Genomic DNA, 18,174 nt, shown 5'->3' on the forward strand with positions numbered 1-18,174 from the left:
AGAAAACAAACAGGCACTTCAGGAAGATGCTATCAGCGAGATCGTGTCTAAACCAGTTTGCCTCTTATGAGGATTAGGCATAGGCAGGAAAAGTTCAGAAGATGTACCATGTCCAAAAGACTGGAACTTTATTTGTCTCTCTCTTTTTGTTAAAAAAAAGGGGGGGAGAAAAAGACCCCTACCTCTTAAATGTGATCGTTTAGAGTTTGCAGGTTCAGAGAAGCATCAGAATTGAAAGCCACCTAAACCAAGCCCTTGAATGATGCAGGCAATCTAGAGCTAGAGCATCTTCAATGGAGCCTCTCCCTAAAGAGCTCTAGTGAGGGATAGACCCAAGGTAATTGGTAACATTGGACTATAGGAGTATGGGAAATCCACCCCCCCCTACTTAGCTCACCTTTTTAATACTCTTATTTTAGAGAATTGCATTTTTAAAAAGCAAAAAGTCTACAACGTGGAGGAAAAGGGGGATCTACCTTAACTACTTAAGCATGATGAAGGTGGGGGGTGATGGAATGATAGATGCGGTTTTGTCAAAGGTACACACATGTTTCACCCTGGCAGAGAGCTACCAACCCCCAGAAGGCCCTCACTTTGCAAACCTGCCTTGTTAATAGAAGTTAATGCATCGTTAATCGATGTTAATGCCTTCTCTCCTGCGGCCTGTTACCTTGCGAGCAAAGCCTCCAAGAAGATGGAATTAATATCCAAGCTGTTGTGCTTGAAACACACATTGCATTTTGGGACAATGCCACGAGATGGAACTAGGATAGGGCAACAGGGAACACCTGCACGGAAAGTAAGTTGGGAAGTTGAGTAAAAATGGTTGAAGGAACTGCAATTCCAAGGGTGGGTTTTGTTTTTTTTTCTTGGAAAAGAAATCCAGGCATGTTATTAACATGTGTGGCACAAGGCATGCCCTTGCAGATATGACTCAAGCGCAGCAACTTGAAACATTTCAGCCCAAAGAGCCCCACCTTTGCTTGATTCAGGATAAGCTCACTGTTTTCTCAAGGGAATGGGATGTCTTCTGGCACCGGTTTTTGACTCAAGAAGGAAACTGCAAACCTGCACGTATTAAGTTCGTATTTACTTTTATCAATGGAGCATGTGAGCACCTCCAGTGCTGCCCTCTGGACCTGACCAGAATTCCACAGGCGTCTCAAGTTTTAAATGGGGAAGGAATTTGGGGGGAAGGATTTCAACAGCTGATTTGGAACTTTCACACTAAGCCTCAGCAAAACTGTTGTTGTTGTTGTTGTTGTTGTTGTTGTTGTTGTTGTATAAAAAAAGAACTGCACAGGGGTTGCACAATGCAAGGCATTTAGGGAAGCAGTCAAGACATCTCCTCCTCTCTGGGCCTCTTCTCTTTTTCATATATAGTCTCTAGGGAGTTGGCAACATGTGTCTCGGGAAAGCGGCATGGGAGATGAGCACAGTGTTTAGGTTACGTTCTTCTTGTTTCTCCGATCAGGAGTGAGCACGTGTCAGATAACTGAAGTTGCAGAATTCTGCCCATGCGACCAAGGAAGCAGCAGCATGGGGTGTTGGGATAGAAAGTGCTTGGTTTGAGCATAGAGCTAGGACACAGTAGCTAGGTGCATTAGAGCAAGGAGGTGACCATTTTACCAAGAGCCTACCTAAGGCACACATCTCAGCATATCTGAATGGGCAGCCCTGCAGAACAGAAAGATGTGGCAAGTGGTGTCAACAAAAATTCTATGCTCATTGTCTCCCGAGGTGCACAGCTCGTCCAAGTGGTTCTGCAAACACATCATTGCTGCCTCTTTCTTATATTGGGCTTCTCCATAACATTAAACTGAAAGATAGGGAAGAGCCATGAAGATGCATGGTCAACCTGACACTCTTTTGCAGGGTCAGTGCATGGAAAAGTATTAAGGAGAGCGATGGAATACCAACACCGTGGTTCGCTCCTTGAATAACTATACAACACAGCAACATCCACTAGCTACATGGCTTTAGGAAAGATTAAACCAGCTTTCCCATGCCAGGCTCTCTTCCAGGGGTTGCTGAACTGTAGCTCCTCTTAGCCCATCCATGGTCAAGGATGATAGGAATTGTATTTTTGGAAGCACCTGGTTGGAGGAGGCTGGACTAGACAAATTCACGGAGTAGGAAAAGCAAAAATCATTAGTTAAGGACAGCTAAAGAGAACCACCATGTGCAAGAGAAGCACACCTCTGAATGTTAAGCAGGGACACACTGCTACCTTAGCACCTTGCCGGTTGAAGGCATCTGACTGGACATTCTTAGAAACAAAGATGCCAGGAGGCTATATGGCACCTGAGCCATCCATATTCAGAGAAGCTTGCTTATGTTCTCATGGAGTTGGCCACTAGCATTCTGAATCTTCAGAAATTTCAGCATTTCAGACCAGTTTCTAGGCACCACAGATGCGTAGACATATCTGAGAGCTTGCTAGAAGAACACATTTGATTATGTCAAATTCTGTGTGCTTCCTTCATAAAGTAATGTTCTGCTAGAGTTCGTGGGGAGACATCTCAGTCCCAGGGGCTGAATCAACCAGCCTCCAGCTTTCTACACCTGGCCCTCAGTGTTCCTCTGAAGGCCACACACCCTCCTCAGGGCTGACCCCGCTCCTCAAACCGTGCTTCTGATCCAACTCTGCCTCACACTCTCCTTCTTGAGTGCCGTTGCCTGGCTTAAAAGTGTCTCCTGAACTGTAATATTGCCACTTTCTTGCCTGGATAGAAGATGAAAAAGGGCTGTGTACTGCTGAGGGGTGGGAAGGATAAAGGGCTTTGCCCACTGTACAGAAGAATCACATTCATTGCTTTGCCCAGTGTTGCATTTGGCTGTGCAAACTAGCAGCGCATGGCACCCAAAAGGCTCCCGATGAAAGCACATGGCCACCAGCCTGAAAAAGGTCATCTGCTGCTCATTTATCTGTCTCTCCCTCTCCCTCATTTTGGCATTGCACCTCTTTACCTGGTCAAAAAAAGCATCTAATTCAAAATAAAAAAATAATTGAGAATTCTTGTGTGCAAATAAAGCATCTACTGTACCTATGTTTCAAGCTGCATCTGCATGCATTTCATTTTGCATCACTGGGAATGCATCTACAAAACAAATCTGCGTTATAGTGTCTTGGGCACAGCATTCGGCTCTTTAGCATAGTGTATGATCATCCTGGGAAAGAGAGCATTCTATAAAATGCTTGAGGGGGTGGGGGGCAGGGAAATCACCCTCCCCTCTGGGCTTGCCTCCCCAGAAATTTGTGCTTTAAAGCACACATCTGAAGATCTGCCTAGAGACACGATACAAACCACTCTGTGATTAGCAATCGGTTTACAAAGATCCCTATCTCATTTCATACTGCTCCTTGCACAGAGTACCAAACCTTGGGGTGGAGAAGTGCAATGTGTACCACTCGCCTGCAAACCTTGCTATCAGCCACGGAGGGGCAAGGGGGGGGGCAACAATATCAGTTTCACCAATCCTAGTCACTCCTCCTCCTGGAAACTACACAAAAGCACCAGGAATGAAAACGACAGGAGATTCTGAAGAGTCCAACATGGATCTTTCACATGATGCCGAGTTGGGCCTCGACAGGAAACATCCATTACCAGTTCTTACACCCTTCACAGTTCCTATGGATTCTTTTTTGTGTAGGCTTATTGGAAGGGAAGCCCCACCATAGTTCACTGATATTTACTCTGTCCGCCCCGTCCTAAGTATATGCATAGGACTGAACTCTTATAGTACTCTGCCTGTTTCAGAAAGAAATATTTGTCGTTTAGCAGCAACACATTTCAGGAACTGAAGTATATACGATGCAACATACAAATCAAGCACAAATAAGGGATGCCTTCAAAGGGGCAGTATTTTAGTGCAGTGGTACAGCCATACCTCGGGTTGCGTTCACTGCAGGTTGCGTTCGTCATGGGAAGTACCGGAATGGGTTACTTCCGAGTTTGGTGCTTCGCGCATGCGCAGAGGTGTCAAATCGCACCACGCACATGCGCAGACGCAGCACTTCAGGTTGCACTTTGCTCATGTTGCGAACGGGCCTCTGGAACGGATCCCGTTCGCAACCAGAGGTACCACTGTACCTCGGAAGTCGAACAGAATCCGTTCTGAAAGTCCGTTAGACTTCCAAAACGTTCGGAAACCAAGGCATGGCTTCCAATTGGCTGCAGGAAGCTCCTGTAGCCAACTGGAAGCTGCGTAAGTTGCGCCGGACGTTTGGGTTCCAAAGAACGTTCGCAAACCGGAACACTCACTTCTGGGTTTGCGGCATTCGGGACCCAAAACGTTCGACTCGCAAGGCATTCACAAACCAAGGTATGACTGTATTTTTAGGTGGGTCCTAAAAATGACAAGAACCTCATTAACTATTAGTAAATTTTTGGTACTAGGAAACTTGTTGGAGAAAAGCGCCACGATCCATGGGCATCACAAACAGATGTGTGCACGGTTTATCAAATCTCCACCACCAAACAAGCTATCCATTCCTGCACCGCAGGGGGTTGGACTAGAAGGCTCTTGGAGGTCCCTTCCATCTCTATACAGCTCTATGGTTCTAAGGGACATATGCAAGGAGTTGCTGGAAGGAGGCTACAGATGCCGAAAAGAAGGGATTATTTGGGTTGTGGCCCTCAGGTGGAACAGGGCATGCAGCAAACGGTCACCAACGCACGCTCTCACATTTATCAGCCTTTTCCCATTCTGTCACCTCATGGCCAGCTCTCACCTGTGCATGTTTCCATTGGTGGTGAAGGACTGGTCACACACCGAACATTTGTAAGGCCTTTCGCCAGAATGGACCAGCATGTGGCGGTCGAGGGAGCTTGCGGAGCTCAGAGACTTTCCACAGATGCTGCAGGAATGGTCTGTTCCTCCAGTGTCCGTGTTATGCTAAAGAAAGCAACAGATTGTTGGTTTTGAGTTCTTCCTGTGCAGCTTCAAGGACATGTCAGTCAACTGCAACCATCATCATCATCATCTAAGAAGGTTTAATGCAATGCATTCAAAATTAGCATGGCATACCTGGGTAAGGCTGCAATTCTATACTCCCCGAAAAATTGGCTGAGGGGCTTTTTAGCACATGACCTAGGTGCATCTCTGCCGGTGGAGAAACAAGGTACATAGGCAAATGATGTTTATGTCACCTGAAACCCCCCCCCCAGACACTGGCAGAAATGGGGTGGTCAGGGAGCCGTATCCAAACTGTGAAAAGCACCAAATTGGCTAAATTAGCTGGGGACCTGAAAGGCTTATGCTGAAACTACAGACCACTTCTTCCTTGGCAGAGTAGCTTTGTAAAACCTCTGATTATTTTACTATACTACCGAAGGGGGAAGGGAACCTTAAGAAGTGGCAAAAAAAAATATGGGAAGGACAATAAATGCAAAAGCACAGTTGAGGGAATGAAGAGGAAAAAGCATAAGGAAACAAGCTGATTGTCTACTATAATGTCTGAGTTTGGGTGTGGGGGGAGGGGAGCAAACCAGTGTATTTTATTGTACTGATAGCTGTTTGTCTCCAAGGAAGACACCTTCAATGTGTTTTTTAAAAGTCACAGACTTACCTGACGAATATGCATTGTCAACTGATGCTGAGTAGTGCAAATCTTTTCACAAAGAGGGCAGGTATAGGAAGACTTGTCATCTTTTGTTTCCTGTATACAAAAAAAAAAAATTTTTTTATAAGAAATTGATCATAACACACGTTTTAAAAAAGTAATTAAAAATTTACAGACTTGAGGTTTTTATCCCTCGCCCATTCATGCAGAGAATGCACATGCAGCAGCAAAACATAAATTTACATAGGAAATTAATCTAAATGAGACCCTTTTTTTAAAAAAAAGAAAGAAAGAAAGAAATTTGAAACCACAGTCTGAGTCAGTGAAACTGAGTGCAGTGCAGGGTGTTGCCTAGAACCTAATCCTTCATCAAGCATTAGGACTATCCAGCCAAAAGTCTACCCAATCCAGCCCAGTGGACGACCAGATGGCTTTTTCGGAAACCCAAAAGAGAAGACATAACGGCAATGCACACCTCCAACAGTTGTTGTTTAGGGAGTAGCATTCAGGGGTATGATCCTTGAAATAGCCCGCAGCCTTCATGGCTAGTAAAACAGCCACCAATAGGCTAAGCTTTAGCCTCTATGAATTTATTTAAAGTCCTTTCTAAGCCATCCAAACTGGTTGCCCAGTATTACCATATCTTGAGGGAGAAAGTTCCATGCACTGTGCTGCTTGAAATATGTGCTTCCTTTTTGCCTATTCTATAATCTACAACCATTTAGCTTCATTATCGTGAGACAGGGAGGAAAACTTCCTCTCTCCCTATGCACTTTCACTACACATGCATAACGCCCCGTCTTGGAACTTCACCAGATGGCATCTGAACAAGTTACATGGCAAACCTCGGGTTCTCCACCTCAAAGACTTAAGGTACCTAGAAGTGAGGAAGCTCCCCCACCAAGCAGGGACACCCCTTCTCTCTTTATGCTCCTCCTCCTCCCCTCCCCCACCCCCATTCTCCCCCTCTCACCAATTCTTATCACCGCATTTGCATGAAATTCAGTGGAGGACCACAGGTTCCTTTGCACCTGGATATATGGTTATTAATCGAGTGCAGTGGTGGCTTCAAGGTTTCCTCTCTGCACGGGACAGATTGATTTTTGCTTTGATTTGTGCGCTGCACTCCACTGCAAAGGGGAAATCAATCCATATAGGGTGCCGGCAGTTGCCACCCTCACACATATAACACACCCAACATTCCCCTGCAATTGTGCGCTGCAGGGAAGCTCAATGATGAGAGATTGTCTGTCTCTCTTAATTCAAACGACCTTGTCAAACGTTATTGATCCTACAATAAGCTTCGGATAAACCCTCACATTGGTGGAGGGGAAAGGAAATGCTATGAACAAAACAAAACAAAATAGGAACAGCTAAAAATAAGGTGTTTGGGGGGGGTGGAGAGATAAAACTACAACATAGTACAAGGAAGAAATAAATTCCCTTAGCTAGCTGAAAGGTTGGCCAGTTTGAAACTTCCCTAGCTACAACTTGGCCAGGATGTTTGTGCTAACAGAAGAGATCTTCCCCCTTTCTTTTCTTTTAAAAGTTGCCCACAGGATACTTCATGAGAACAAGTCGCCCACACACCCCTGGCATAAGTGTAGGCTTTGCATCACACCTCTATGAGAAAGCAGCAAGCTTCCACCCTGCACCAGCCATTCCAATATCATCTTCACATTTAGCCCCAAGAATGAGCCACACCCACTTGGCAATCAGCCCCACTTCCTGGAGGATCCCAAGTTTCCTCCCCCCACCCCTTGGAAGGAGATCTAGGCTCACTGTTGAAAGCTGCAAGGAAATCCTAAATAAGCCCATCATGCCCTTTGGGTGGTAGGAAAGGTAATTCTTGACGCAAGAGTGGCATTTGCATTCAAATAAAGAGGCTGGATGTAGGCATGATTGACACTTTCCTTAGAGCTGCTGCAATCAGAAATTAAAATGAATCTACTACTCGCATGTAAGAGAAGAACACCCTGTGTTTTCTTTTCTTTTTAAGGATGCCCTTGAGAGGCTGAGTCAGACACCGGCCTTTCCAACCAAGGACAGAATGGGAACTTTTGGCTTGAACCAAGTCTTCTCTTGCCCAATTGTTTTAAAACAGGCAGCATGATTCCCCCTCCCCCCCCCCCAATATTCCACAGAACGGGGCACTTCTTTCCCACACTTTGTTGTAGGCTTGCAGATAAGCCCATAAAAGCTACTGGCCAGCCAAGAAGCTAGTAAACCTGTGTTTGTTTCCTTGCTGGCAGCACAAGGAAGAGGAACGCATGCTACAAGCATCATGGCAAGCTAGCAAAAGGGAAAGCAAGGCAAGGCTGGTTGAGCGCAGGATATTCCTGGATGCCTCAACCTGCACAGAACTCCTGGTCGCCAACAGGAACCTGGTGATTGCTAAACACAAGGCTGCCTTATCAGTAAAGTTCAAACACTCCTGTTTCGAAAGAATCCTGCCTCTCCACTAACTCTACTCTCCTTTCGTTACTCCATTATGAATAAGGACATCATTTCCATTCTGAAGACAAGGCTGAACCGGTGTTTAAGCTTCAAGAGTCACTTAAAGTCTAAGAGTTGCATCATATGTTATATATAGCACTGCAGGTACCCAGCTGCGTTCATCATCCTCTCTTTCTTCCCTATCAACCTGTTATTGGGGTCTGAAAATCCCCTTTGAATTCCTAGCAATTATTACCAATTTCAAAATGACTCTAGTTCAACAGAGAAAATAAGATTTGATAACGGAAAAGCGTCTGGACCCTACAACGTTAACCAAATCAAGGACAGCCAACATGGTGTTCTTGAACTACAACTCCCATCATGCCCAGCCAACACGGACAGCGGTCAGGGATGATGGGAGCTGTAGTCCAGTAACATGTGCAAAAGCACCATGTAGTCCACACCTGCTATCTCAATGGGCTATCAGGGCCCACTGGATCTCAGGAGTAAGTTTCACCCTAAGGGGATTAATTTAGACTCTGAGTTGGCATTATCTTGACACAGAAATGACACACAAGCAGCATGAAGGAATGTTATGCGCATATGTTTCAGACTACAACTCCCATCAGCCAGCAGAAGTAATGACCGGAGATGAGAGTCAACAACATTTGGTGGGTATTATGCTGGAGAAGGCTGTTCCCTCTCCAACCATGCATATAGAGACATGTACACTCAGGATAGCATTTAATGCATCTGATGAAGAACTGAAGCTTGTGCTATAACGACTTGCTATTTAACAGGTTATCACAAAACTCTTAAAGTTTTCTGATGTGGTTGTTGCTCGGGGCCCAGGTTCTCTCCCGGAGACCATTTGGACCCATTGCACTGTTCCTATGAGATTCCGTAACACTCAGATATACAAATGCATCCAACTATTTCCATCTATCTTGTTTTGCATTAAGCTATTTTCACGTATCAGGGTTTTTTTTTAATTATTCTTTTCAAAGAAAATCAATGCCGATCAGTAAAAGTGTGATTGTAAATCAGCGCGTTTCGTCAGTGAGAGGATCAGCCTACTGTGCAGAAGTACCAGTAGTGTCTCAACAGCTGCTTTGCCCACCTTTTGCCTCTGACTCTACCAACTATGGGCATGGGTATTAAGATTCCTCACCCCTCCTTCAATCCATTTATATTTCCAGCCTTTGCCATTTCCTCTAGCAGCATGTCCCCTGAAGCTTAAAGATCATCGGGCAAAGCAATTTCTTTTCGCTGGTCTTGAAACCTGCTGCCTAACGAAGTTCAAGGGTCTGAAACAGGAGATACCCACCTCCCCTTGACTGCCATTATTATGATGATGCACATTTTGCCTAACGCACCTATGGGCGTACACATGTTCCCATGCAAACACTCCTGTGCACCCTGCAGACAGCTCTTCCCAAGGACCTTTCATGTTAGTTTATAGGAACAGCCTTCAGATCCAGTTTTACTGCAGCCCTGTTAAATGTCTCAGAGGCGAGAGCACAAACAATATTGGGAGGAAAATCCTTGCAGCTGTGCTGATCATTTCAATATTTAATCCCTAGGGCTATTCTCTGAAATCAAGCTATGGTTCTCCTTGCTGGTTGGAAGGAGCTAGCTATCTCTCAATGCAATGCTATTAATTGTTTCGAAGCCTTGCTTTCGACAATGGCCCCCTTTGAAATCGGCAAATCAACAAAGGGCGATTACTTCTCACCTTGAAAGCAAAGAGCAACATGCACAGGGCGACACTGCCAGAGTTGATTAGTGCAAGCCTTCAGATTTAATATTAACCCAACCCCAAAAAACCTCTTCCTAGCACTCACTCAGGGTCCAGGCTGCATACCATAACAGCAGTGAACCAGACAAGAGAGCAGCAGTCCAAGGAAGAAGATTTGTTTGACCCAGTCTCAAGCACAAACAGTTTAGCATAACTTCTCCAGCTTGGGCTAGAGAATTTTAACATGCAGCTCTGCGATGACAGGACAGCACTTCCCCAAGTTAAGAGACAAAAGTACCAGCTAATTTGATAACAACTCTGGCTTTATTAAAGTGACCCGATACTCCTCCACTAGCAGCAAACATCTCTTTAGGCGTTCTGTGTTACGTTACTCTACTTTCCCTTTTGTAGAAAGCGTCAAAAGAGTCCCTATTTCGTGACACAGATTAAAGCAGGGGAGGAAACATGATGTCATTTTCAACAGGATATAATCCTAACCAGAAACTAAGTCGTCTGTCACAACACACACTTAATGAAGGAGCCAAAAATTAAAATGGCTAATGAAACATTGACCAATAAGTTTTTTCCATGAAAAGTTGATGCAACATATGATGGATTTTTAAGAGCTAAAGACTAAAGGTTTTACAGTCAATTGGCCAGAAGAATAGTCACAGGCAGCTCCCAAATAATCCAAAATCCTACTATATTTAGTGCAGGAATTCATCTCGTTCTACATTCTATGGAAGTGGCGAACCAAACACTTTTAGAAAGTGTATATGCAGCTCCTAAAGGCCACCAACATCTCTTTTGCTTGGTATTTCCAAGGCACACAGCTTCTTAAGAAAATGGTTTTTTCTATCAAGACCAATAGTACCAGAACCACCACAGTAAGACTGATTGCCAAAAATCAAACAATCCACAGTTCTTCTCCCTCTCCACTCCTACTTCTCTCACCATGCCAGAGATTCCCTATGCAAATTTTAAACCTCAACATAAATCTTGCAATGGCCACTCCCTTCAACTAGATAGAGGGGACTGCTGTTCGGTGAGAACACTTTACCCCACCCTGCAACAGCCTTGGCGGGTAGCTCCCCCAGGAAAAAAAAAATGGGGCTCATTTGCCTGCTTGCTGTCTAGGTACCAGAGGATGGTTTGAACAGTAAAACCTGATTAGTGGCTAACTTCTGTGCTGACCTACAGGGAAAGCCATTCTTGGCCTTCCTCCCTTATTTATTTATTTTTATAGCACAAGTATCTCTCTTAATCCCGTCACATTTTCTCCCTTGATCCAGCGCCCAGTGAAACGGCTGGTGGAATTAAAAGGTCAGTGGCCCCAAGCAAAAAACGACACACAGCCAACCCACCCACCCTTCATGCTTTTGCAGAGGCCAGCTGTACAGTAGGGCCTTCGCCACCCACCCTGTTCCAAAGCTGAGCTGCGAAATTTTGTCCTCCCTGAAGGTGTTGTAAGAATTTTAAGGTATTTTATTTATATATAATAATTGTTATTAATGTACCAAAACAAATAAGGCCACATGTCTGAAAAACAGCACAGACAGGCCTCACTCCATTTTGACTCCCAACTGACCAAGTATTTCTTTGTCTCAGGAACAAAGGGGCGGGGTTGCCCCTCCAGCTACTCAGCAGCCCTCTGCCTGAGTGATAATCTCTGGCATCCTGATATCTGAGTGTCAGACAAAAAGGTGTGATTAACTTGGCTGGGATATAGGGAAATATAAATATCTTTTGTTTCACTTGATGGGTTTTTGGTGGAGGGCAAGAGGCATGGGGGCAGGGTCCAAGATGCTCAGATCATTGCTACCAGACCCTCCCAATTTGTGATGTAATTCTAATGTATGGAGGGGTGGTCTTGAGCTGGAGGGGGGCAATTTCAAAAATCTATATAGGAACTTGCCGCCTTTGTTCGGGGTCTTTTGCTTGCAAAAACACCCTGCTGCAGCAGTTCTGATAAAGGGCTACCGCCTTGCTTTGGGAGATTCTGTATCGTCTCTATTTAGTCATAAGTGCTCCTGAGAGGAGGGGAGCCCTACTAAGGCTCTCTCCCCGGGTTCATGGACTCCCTTCTGGGGTTGAACCTAATTTTTATTACAAAGGAATCAAGCTAAAAAGTCCCCGATAGGGTATGCAAACAGACACTGCGTTCTGTGAGTTATACTGCAGAGTATCCAACAATCTGACTATCTCTGGGATTGAAAATTTCTTGTTATCCAGTGTTAAGTTATACCCAGGCCTTAGGTCAGTGGCAGGAAACACATGCTTTGCCAATCTGCACCCAGTTCCCAAGGAATTTTGGTCCTGCCACAAACTCTTTAAAAAGAGCCGTAAGAATTGCAGCATTCATTTTTATTGTTATTTTAATCCCAGCAAACTAGTAGGCTGTTGTTTCTGGTTCACATGGAAGAGATGGGCTTTAGAACACAGTGGCGGGTCTTTAAATTAAAAAAATAGAATGGCTTGACAGTTGCATTTGACCATTTGATGCATTCTTTCTTCAACTCATGATATTGAGAACTGGTGCCTGATCATATGCAAATTAAAGCATTCAGATTAGCTATGATGTACTAGTTCGTGACGTAATGGGTGGGTGGTATCCAACCAAGAGCTTCCAACTAGCGCATGGACTTTTGGCTGAGCAATGGGATTTTGCACTCCCTCTCCCCCCTGTGCAGCCTATGTTTGTTCTGGGTGTCTTCCAAACCCCCAGAGCAGATCTGGGGAGGGCACAAAGGGAGAAGTTGTGTCATGCAAACTTATGCTATTGGGAATTGGATACCGCCCAATTTGTCCAAGGGTGTGTGCATAAGCGCACTCGGTGCCCTCAAAACAGCTTCATGTGAAACGGTATTAATTTATATCAAAATAAGTGTGTTGGTTCTTTACCTGGTTTCTCCTGCCAATCCGATTGGGAGCAAGAGGTTTTGGTGGGGACTTGGCGTTCTGAGATGGTGCGGTGCCATTTTCAGCAATCTTCCCCAAGCTCATAACAGCTGCCATTATGACACCGACACGCGGCAAATCTGCGCCTTCAAAACAGTTTGGGAACTGTGGTGCCGCTGCTGCTGTGCAACCACTTTAAGCCTCCGAGTTTATTCTCTGGAACTGTAAACAGAAACAAATTGGGTGGTGAATTTCTGAGATGGAGAATCCGATCGGTCATGGGAGCAGTAAGTAGAATAAGTATACACTATTCACTTTTTGTACACACAAAGCAATTCCAAATCATACAGTACATTACATCTTGAATGGGAGTCTGTGGCCGAAGTTGCTTTTGGACTCCAAATCCCATCAGCCCCAGCAAGCATGGCCAAGGGTCAAGAAGCATGGGGTTTGTTGAACATCTAGAGTGCCACAATTACAGACATAATAAGCACCGCATGGAGATGCATTAATGCAAAATAAAACCCTTCTACACTAACATGCATGAACCAGGCTTTCAGTTATTCTGGTTAGGAAGACCTATGTGAATTATTCACTTTTAAAGAACTGGAATTGTTAAAGGCATGTTAAACTGAACACATGTACAACATAACCCCATGTATATTTACTCCAAAGTGAGTGAATTAGGGTTAGATTATTTAATCACACTTATTCCCAGTAAGTCAAGAGTGTTTAGAACTGCGGCATTGATGTATGAAGAAAAACAGGACTTCCATGCATCACCATTTGTGCTAAAGGAATATCAATTTTTGTCTGGTTATCTGTCGTGATCAGCTATCCACAATGACATACTGTTTTAAGCAACAGTGACATAAACCAGTCATTCTAGCAGAGCCAACTACCTTCATTTTCCTTTCTTGACACTGTCTAGTGAAGCTTCCTTTCCTTGTGTGCTGCTTTTCGGTATTTGCCTAACAAGCTGAAGATCACTTAAATCCAGAGAGCCTTTCCTCAGCAGCACCTGTTAGCAATGAGTGAAGAGAAGAAGGGAATAGGTTAAGTTATTTCTTTTCAAGGAGGGAAGCTGAGAAGTAATGTTAAAAAAAGAGAATTTGGTACATATTCAGTTGCCAAAAACAGAAGCAAAAGCAGCACAAAGGATTAGACAATGGATCTCTTCTTACATAAAACTTTTTCAGCTAGGTAAGATGAAGGCTTCATACAGGCTGTCTCCACATGCACACACACAATATCTCGTTCCTGGGAGCGTATAGTACAACACAAATTACGGAGGAAACAGAGATGCCTCCAAATATTATCAGGTTAAAAAAAAAGCTTTAACAATACAAGAACTATAAGCGCTCCTCAACTTCAGACTAACAACTGAAAATTTAATTGTCTTTTCAGTCAGCTTCTCACAATCCACCCATAAGAGCTGCATCAGACCCAAGGCCCATCTAGGCCAGCATCCTTCACTCAAAGCAGCCAACCAGATATGATAATGATAATAATCCAGTATGTTTTTCAGCCAGAACTTGCCATAACTCAGATCCTGCATCTCTCAGGTGGGTGCCATTGCCATTCTAAGAGAATAAGGGAGGTGGTCATGGTGAGTTCCAGCACCTCTCTTTTTTTTAAGAAAAATAGCAGTTGACAATAATGTAATGCAGCACAGAGAATGCTAGGTGTGGTTTCAAGAATCTGTAATGCTTAGGAGTCTTTCTGGGGCCTTGGGCTCTTCACAACGTGCTCAGTCGCCTATAAGATCCCTGCCTTCACACCTTCAGGGGAATCTTCCGCCACTCAAAATATCGATGGAAGGCTAAGAGTGCTGTTTTCATGGCCGTATTCTCATGAAACGCTTCCCTGAGGAAACTGACCTTTCCCCTCAAGGAGCGAGTTCCCAGGACATTCGTGTACGTCTGATGAAAGCTGCACAGAAAACGGCCAGCTACGCTATGAAAAAAAACGGGACCCGCTTAGATCAATGGTAAAAACGAGAAGTATTAGCAGAGGTTAAAGTTCGCAGGAAGGCTCCACCACTTCCATTTTGATGCTGGCAATCTTTCTTAAGGGGTGGGGGGTGGGAATGCCCTACCAGAACTGTAGGCTGGGAGATCTGTTGCAGACATAAACAGGCTATCAGAAGCTACAGGGCAGCAAAAGAAAGCGGTTGGCTTTTGACAAAGGCCAGCCCTGAAGCAATACCACAGTAGTCAGCCAAAAACATCCCGAAAGAGGAGTTTAAAACAAAAGTGATTTGGGGGGGGGGTTGCGGGACAGAGAAATGAAGTTAAAAGTACGTTCCCAGTCTCAACAGGAAAACATTTGCTAAATCTATTTCCTCCTTTGCAATTCTTGTTTGAAGTGCTATTTGACTGCATGCTGAAAACTCAAGACTTTTACGATATTCACTCCCTGTAAATTTGCAGTATCAAGGGGGGGGGAGGACAGTAAATGGATGTTTACAGCATCTTTTCTTTCCTGATTGATAAGAGGAAAAGACCACCTTTCAGTTTTCCTTTTCCTCTCTCCATCCCCCACCCACCTCAGCCGTTCAGGATGCTAGTGTCTTTGCTTTACTTGTCATCAAATATGCCTCTGCAGAAAAAGTTGCCCCAAGCCAGAGTTTCTCTGGACAGGAGGCCTTTGCATTGAGCACTCCTTTCTCTCCAGCCACTGACCTTTGAAGTTTTGGGTTTGCTCTTGCTTCTAAGATGCTGGTGCAAATGGGACCCTGGTGGAAGGTTAGCAACTGGAGGAGTCAGATCTGTGTCAGCACAGTTGCGGGGACTAGTACAAAACTGCCTAGAAGAAAAGAAAAGTAATAATTAAAGCTCTTTACCAACTGCAGTTTTCTATTGTTGTTTCTTCATTGCATTTCTTGTCACTGGGTGATTTGGGGCCTGTTGCTATGACCTACTTCACGGGGTTACTGCAAGAAAATCTGCAAAAATAGGGGAAACGTATGCTACTCTAAGTTCCTTTGGCAAGGAGTAGGATAAAAGTGTTCGAAATGAAATACTTAAAATGGGGACAGTTCGATAAATAAAGGAATCCTGGAGCAAAGAGGACTCTTTCATATTCAAGCATATAGGTCACTTTGAACATATCCGTGAGGACTAGGAACTGAGGAGGAATTTATTTGGCACATATGTTTCACAGTGAGCCAACCCAATACAGCAATTCCAAACTTGCTTGTGGACCTGACTGCGACCTCTAGCCAGATATTGTGATGTAGTTTTGGTGTGCAAGAAGTGCACACAAAAATGTGCATTTGATGTACAAACTGCATATACCTTTGTGAACAGGGTGGAAAGCACCTATGGTTGAGCACCAAACTGGAACAGGACTGAATTAGACTGCTCAGTCCATTCCTAATGAGGACTAGAAACTTGTATTTTTAATGAAAGGTGGCATTCTTATAACACAAGCCTGCAGAATGTAGTAAATTGGTGGTTGTCTGGTGCATGCATCTACTCTGACTCAATGAGTTTCGTATTTGTGAAATAGGTTTGGCGGTAAAGATTCATGGTGTAGAATCTAAATGTCTAGCAGCAACAGAGGAGCCCTCGGTCTTTTGGACAGACTCTTCCGTATGACGAAAACAAAACTTGATGACCTAAGCCAAAGGATTGAGAAGTCAGTGCCTGGTACTTGGTATATCCATTTTGTGTCAGCAGAGTGCAAGCCTCTAATTCCCCAAAATATTTTTTACTGACTTTTATAACTTTCACAACTGGCTCAGTTCATGAGCAGCTAAACGAATCAGCCACTGCATTGCCTTTCTGGAATTAAGAATATAGGCATGGCTGAAGGTCTATGGTTCTCCTGGCTAGAGACAAACTTTTCAGAAAATTCTACACATTGGAGGAAAGAGAAAATAATTTTGTTTCTTCTAAAAACCTAACAGAACATTTCATTCTCTGCCCCTACAGGTTTTAAAACTAAATTCTAGTTGGCTGAGTCATTTTTAGCCTGCCTCAATGCCAAAAGTGCCCTCTTGGTAGCAAACAGTAAGTGGAATTTTAAAGAGAGAGATATTATCTATCAATACCAAATAAACTACAGATGCTACTACGAACACTGAGCGACAGATACGTCTTAAGATATTTGCAAACGCCTGTCTGAACATAACCTAAGAGTGAAAAAAAGCTTTCCTTGCGCTCATCTGCTTAAAAGAGCACCCTGGCAAATCAGCTACATCCCCACTTTAAAAGTTTGTTAGCAAATATTGGCATGTGAAGTTGCAGTAAGAGAGCTGGTTCAATAGTGTAACACGCTCTTTACACTGCTGCTGGGACATGGAGCAGCTTTCAGGAAACTGCACCACCCAACTTTGTGGCTGGACAGATGAGGAGGGATCCCGAACCACTCAAGAGTCCACCAGGTTGATTTTGCACCCAGTGCAACACTGTCCCCAACTAAGAATAAACCAAAGTCACTCCCTGGAACAAACGGCAAATGTGCTCACCCAGTACACTGTTAGGCAGGAAGCCAAACCTGCCACCTTCAACTCCAATGTTTAGGGCAGGTGTCAAGTCTGACAAGGACCCAAGGGCCAATCTAGTCTAACCCCCTTCAAGGCACAAAGCATTGGTGTCACTTGCCCAATGAAAGAAATGTACATATGCCTGTGTTCCAAATTATGGACAGTCCGCTTGCCCTACACAATACAACAGTACCCACTGACTACATATATCCGATGCATAGCCAACTCTGGGGTACCATGACATGGTGGGATATTTGCATCATGGAACCCTGGAGGATAGCTTTTATATGTAGATGTCTCAAATTGGGGGGAGCTGTGGAGCAAGAAGTGAGACAAACTGGTCCCCAACTCTCAACAGCAATTCTCAAGTTATCTTGTAAAAATCTGCCCTTGTTCAGTTGTCAAGGATGTCTATTATCCTGCTAACCCAACACTTAGCCTAACCTTACTAGCATAGCAGCATCTCTACAAAATCACAAGGAGATTGATTTTAGCTCCAAGGCTCAAGATCCTTTCAACTGGATTAAATCAAGGTCCTTATCTATGCAAAACCTACCCTGTGCACCATGGAGCTACAGTCATCTGATTCTATGCACATGATACGGGGAGGGTTGCTTTCACTCAACATGTTGCCTCACAGCCCTTTTTCGTTCAATCAGCTGTCTGGCTTATCTCGTCTGCTTAGAGAATGCCAGAAAACAAGGGTTTGGCCTGTTGCAGGAGGCTCTAGAGAACATGTCCAGGCAAACTGGAAACCAAGATTTTCAAAGAAGTACCGGTACTTTTTTTTTTTTTTTTGCTTGAAGCTTCTAGCAGCATCTTTAGCTACGCAAGTCAGAACAACATGGGCAATTTCAAATGTGTACCACAACTCCAGGCAACAACTTGAGAAAACTGGAAGCAAGCGTTTCCCATTCAGCCGCCCCTTACACTTCGGGCAACGAGAAGGGCACATAAGGAGACAACTTTTCCTGTAGCCACTAGACACTACCCATGAGATGCTACTTTGTTGTAACGGTAACCAGATACATATATTCCCAGAGT

General features: G+C 44.3%; 1 protein-coding gene across 5 annotated transcripts in view; it reads right to left on the bottom strand.

Annotated features, from left to right (window-relative positions):
- The window catches only part of RREB1 (ras responsive element binding protein 1), a 52,275-nt gene extending 36,829 nt beyond the window's left edge, over positions 1–15,446 (bottom strand). For 2 of the 5 annotated variants that reach the window (XM_033154518.1, XM_033154514.1), the window contains exons 1-5: positions 15,323–15,446; positions 13,541–13,659; positions 12,642–12,860; positions 5,573–5,662; positions 4,736–4,899 (exon numbers count right to left, since the gene is read on the bottom strand). In XM_033154518.1, coding sequence (XP_033010409.1) covers positions 4,736–4,899; positions 5,573–5,662; positions 12,642–12,755 — 368 coding nt within the window. In that variant the 5' untranslated portion in view covers positions 12,756–12,860; positions 13,541–13,659; positions 15,323–15,446. Of the gene's footprint in view, positions 1–4,735; positions 4,900–5,572; positions 5,663–12,641; positions 12,861–13,540; positions 13,660–14,518; positions 14,595–15,322 lie in introns of all 5 variants that reach the window. The other 3 variants (XM_033154516.1, XM_033154515.1, XM_033154517.1) reach the window with 3 other exon arrangements.
- Between the last annotated feature and the right edge of the window lie 2,728 nt (positions 15,447–18,174).

Source organism: Lacerta agilis, chromosome 7 (genome assembly GCF_009819535.1).
Source record: "Lacerta agilis isolate rLacAgi1 chromosome 7, rLacAgi1.pri, whole genome shotgun sequence".
Classification (NCBI taxonomy): domain Eukaryota; kingdom Metazoa; phylum Chordata; class Lepidosauria; order Squamata; family Lacertidae; genus Lacerta; species Lacerta agilis.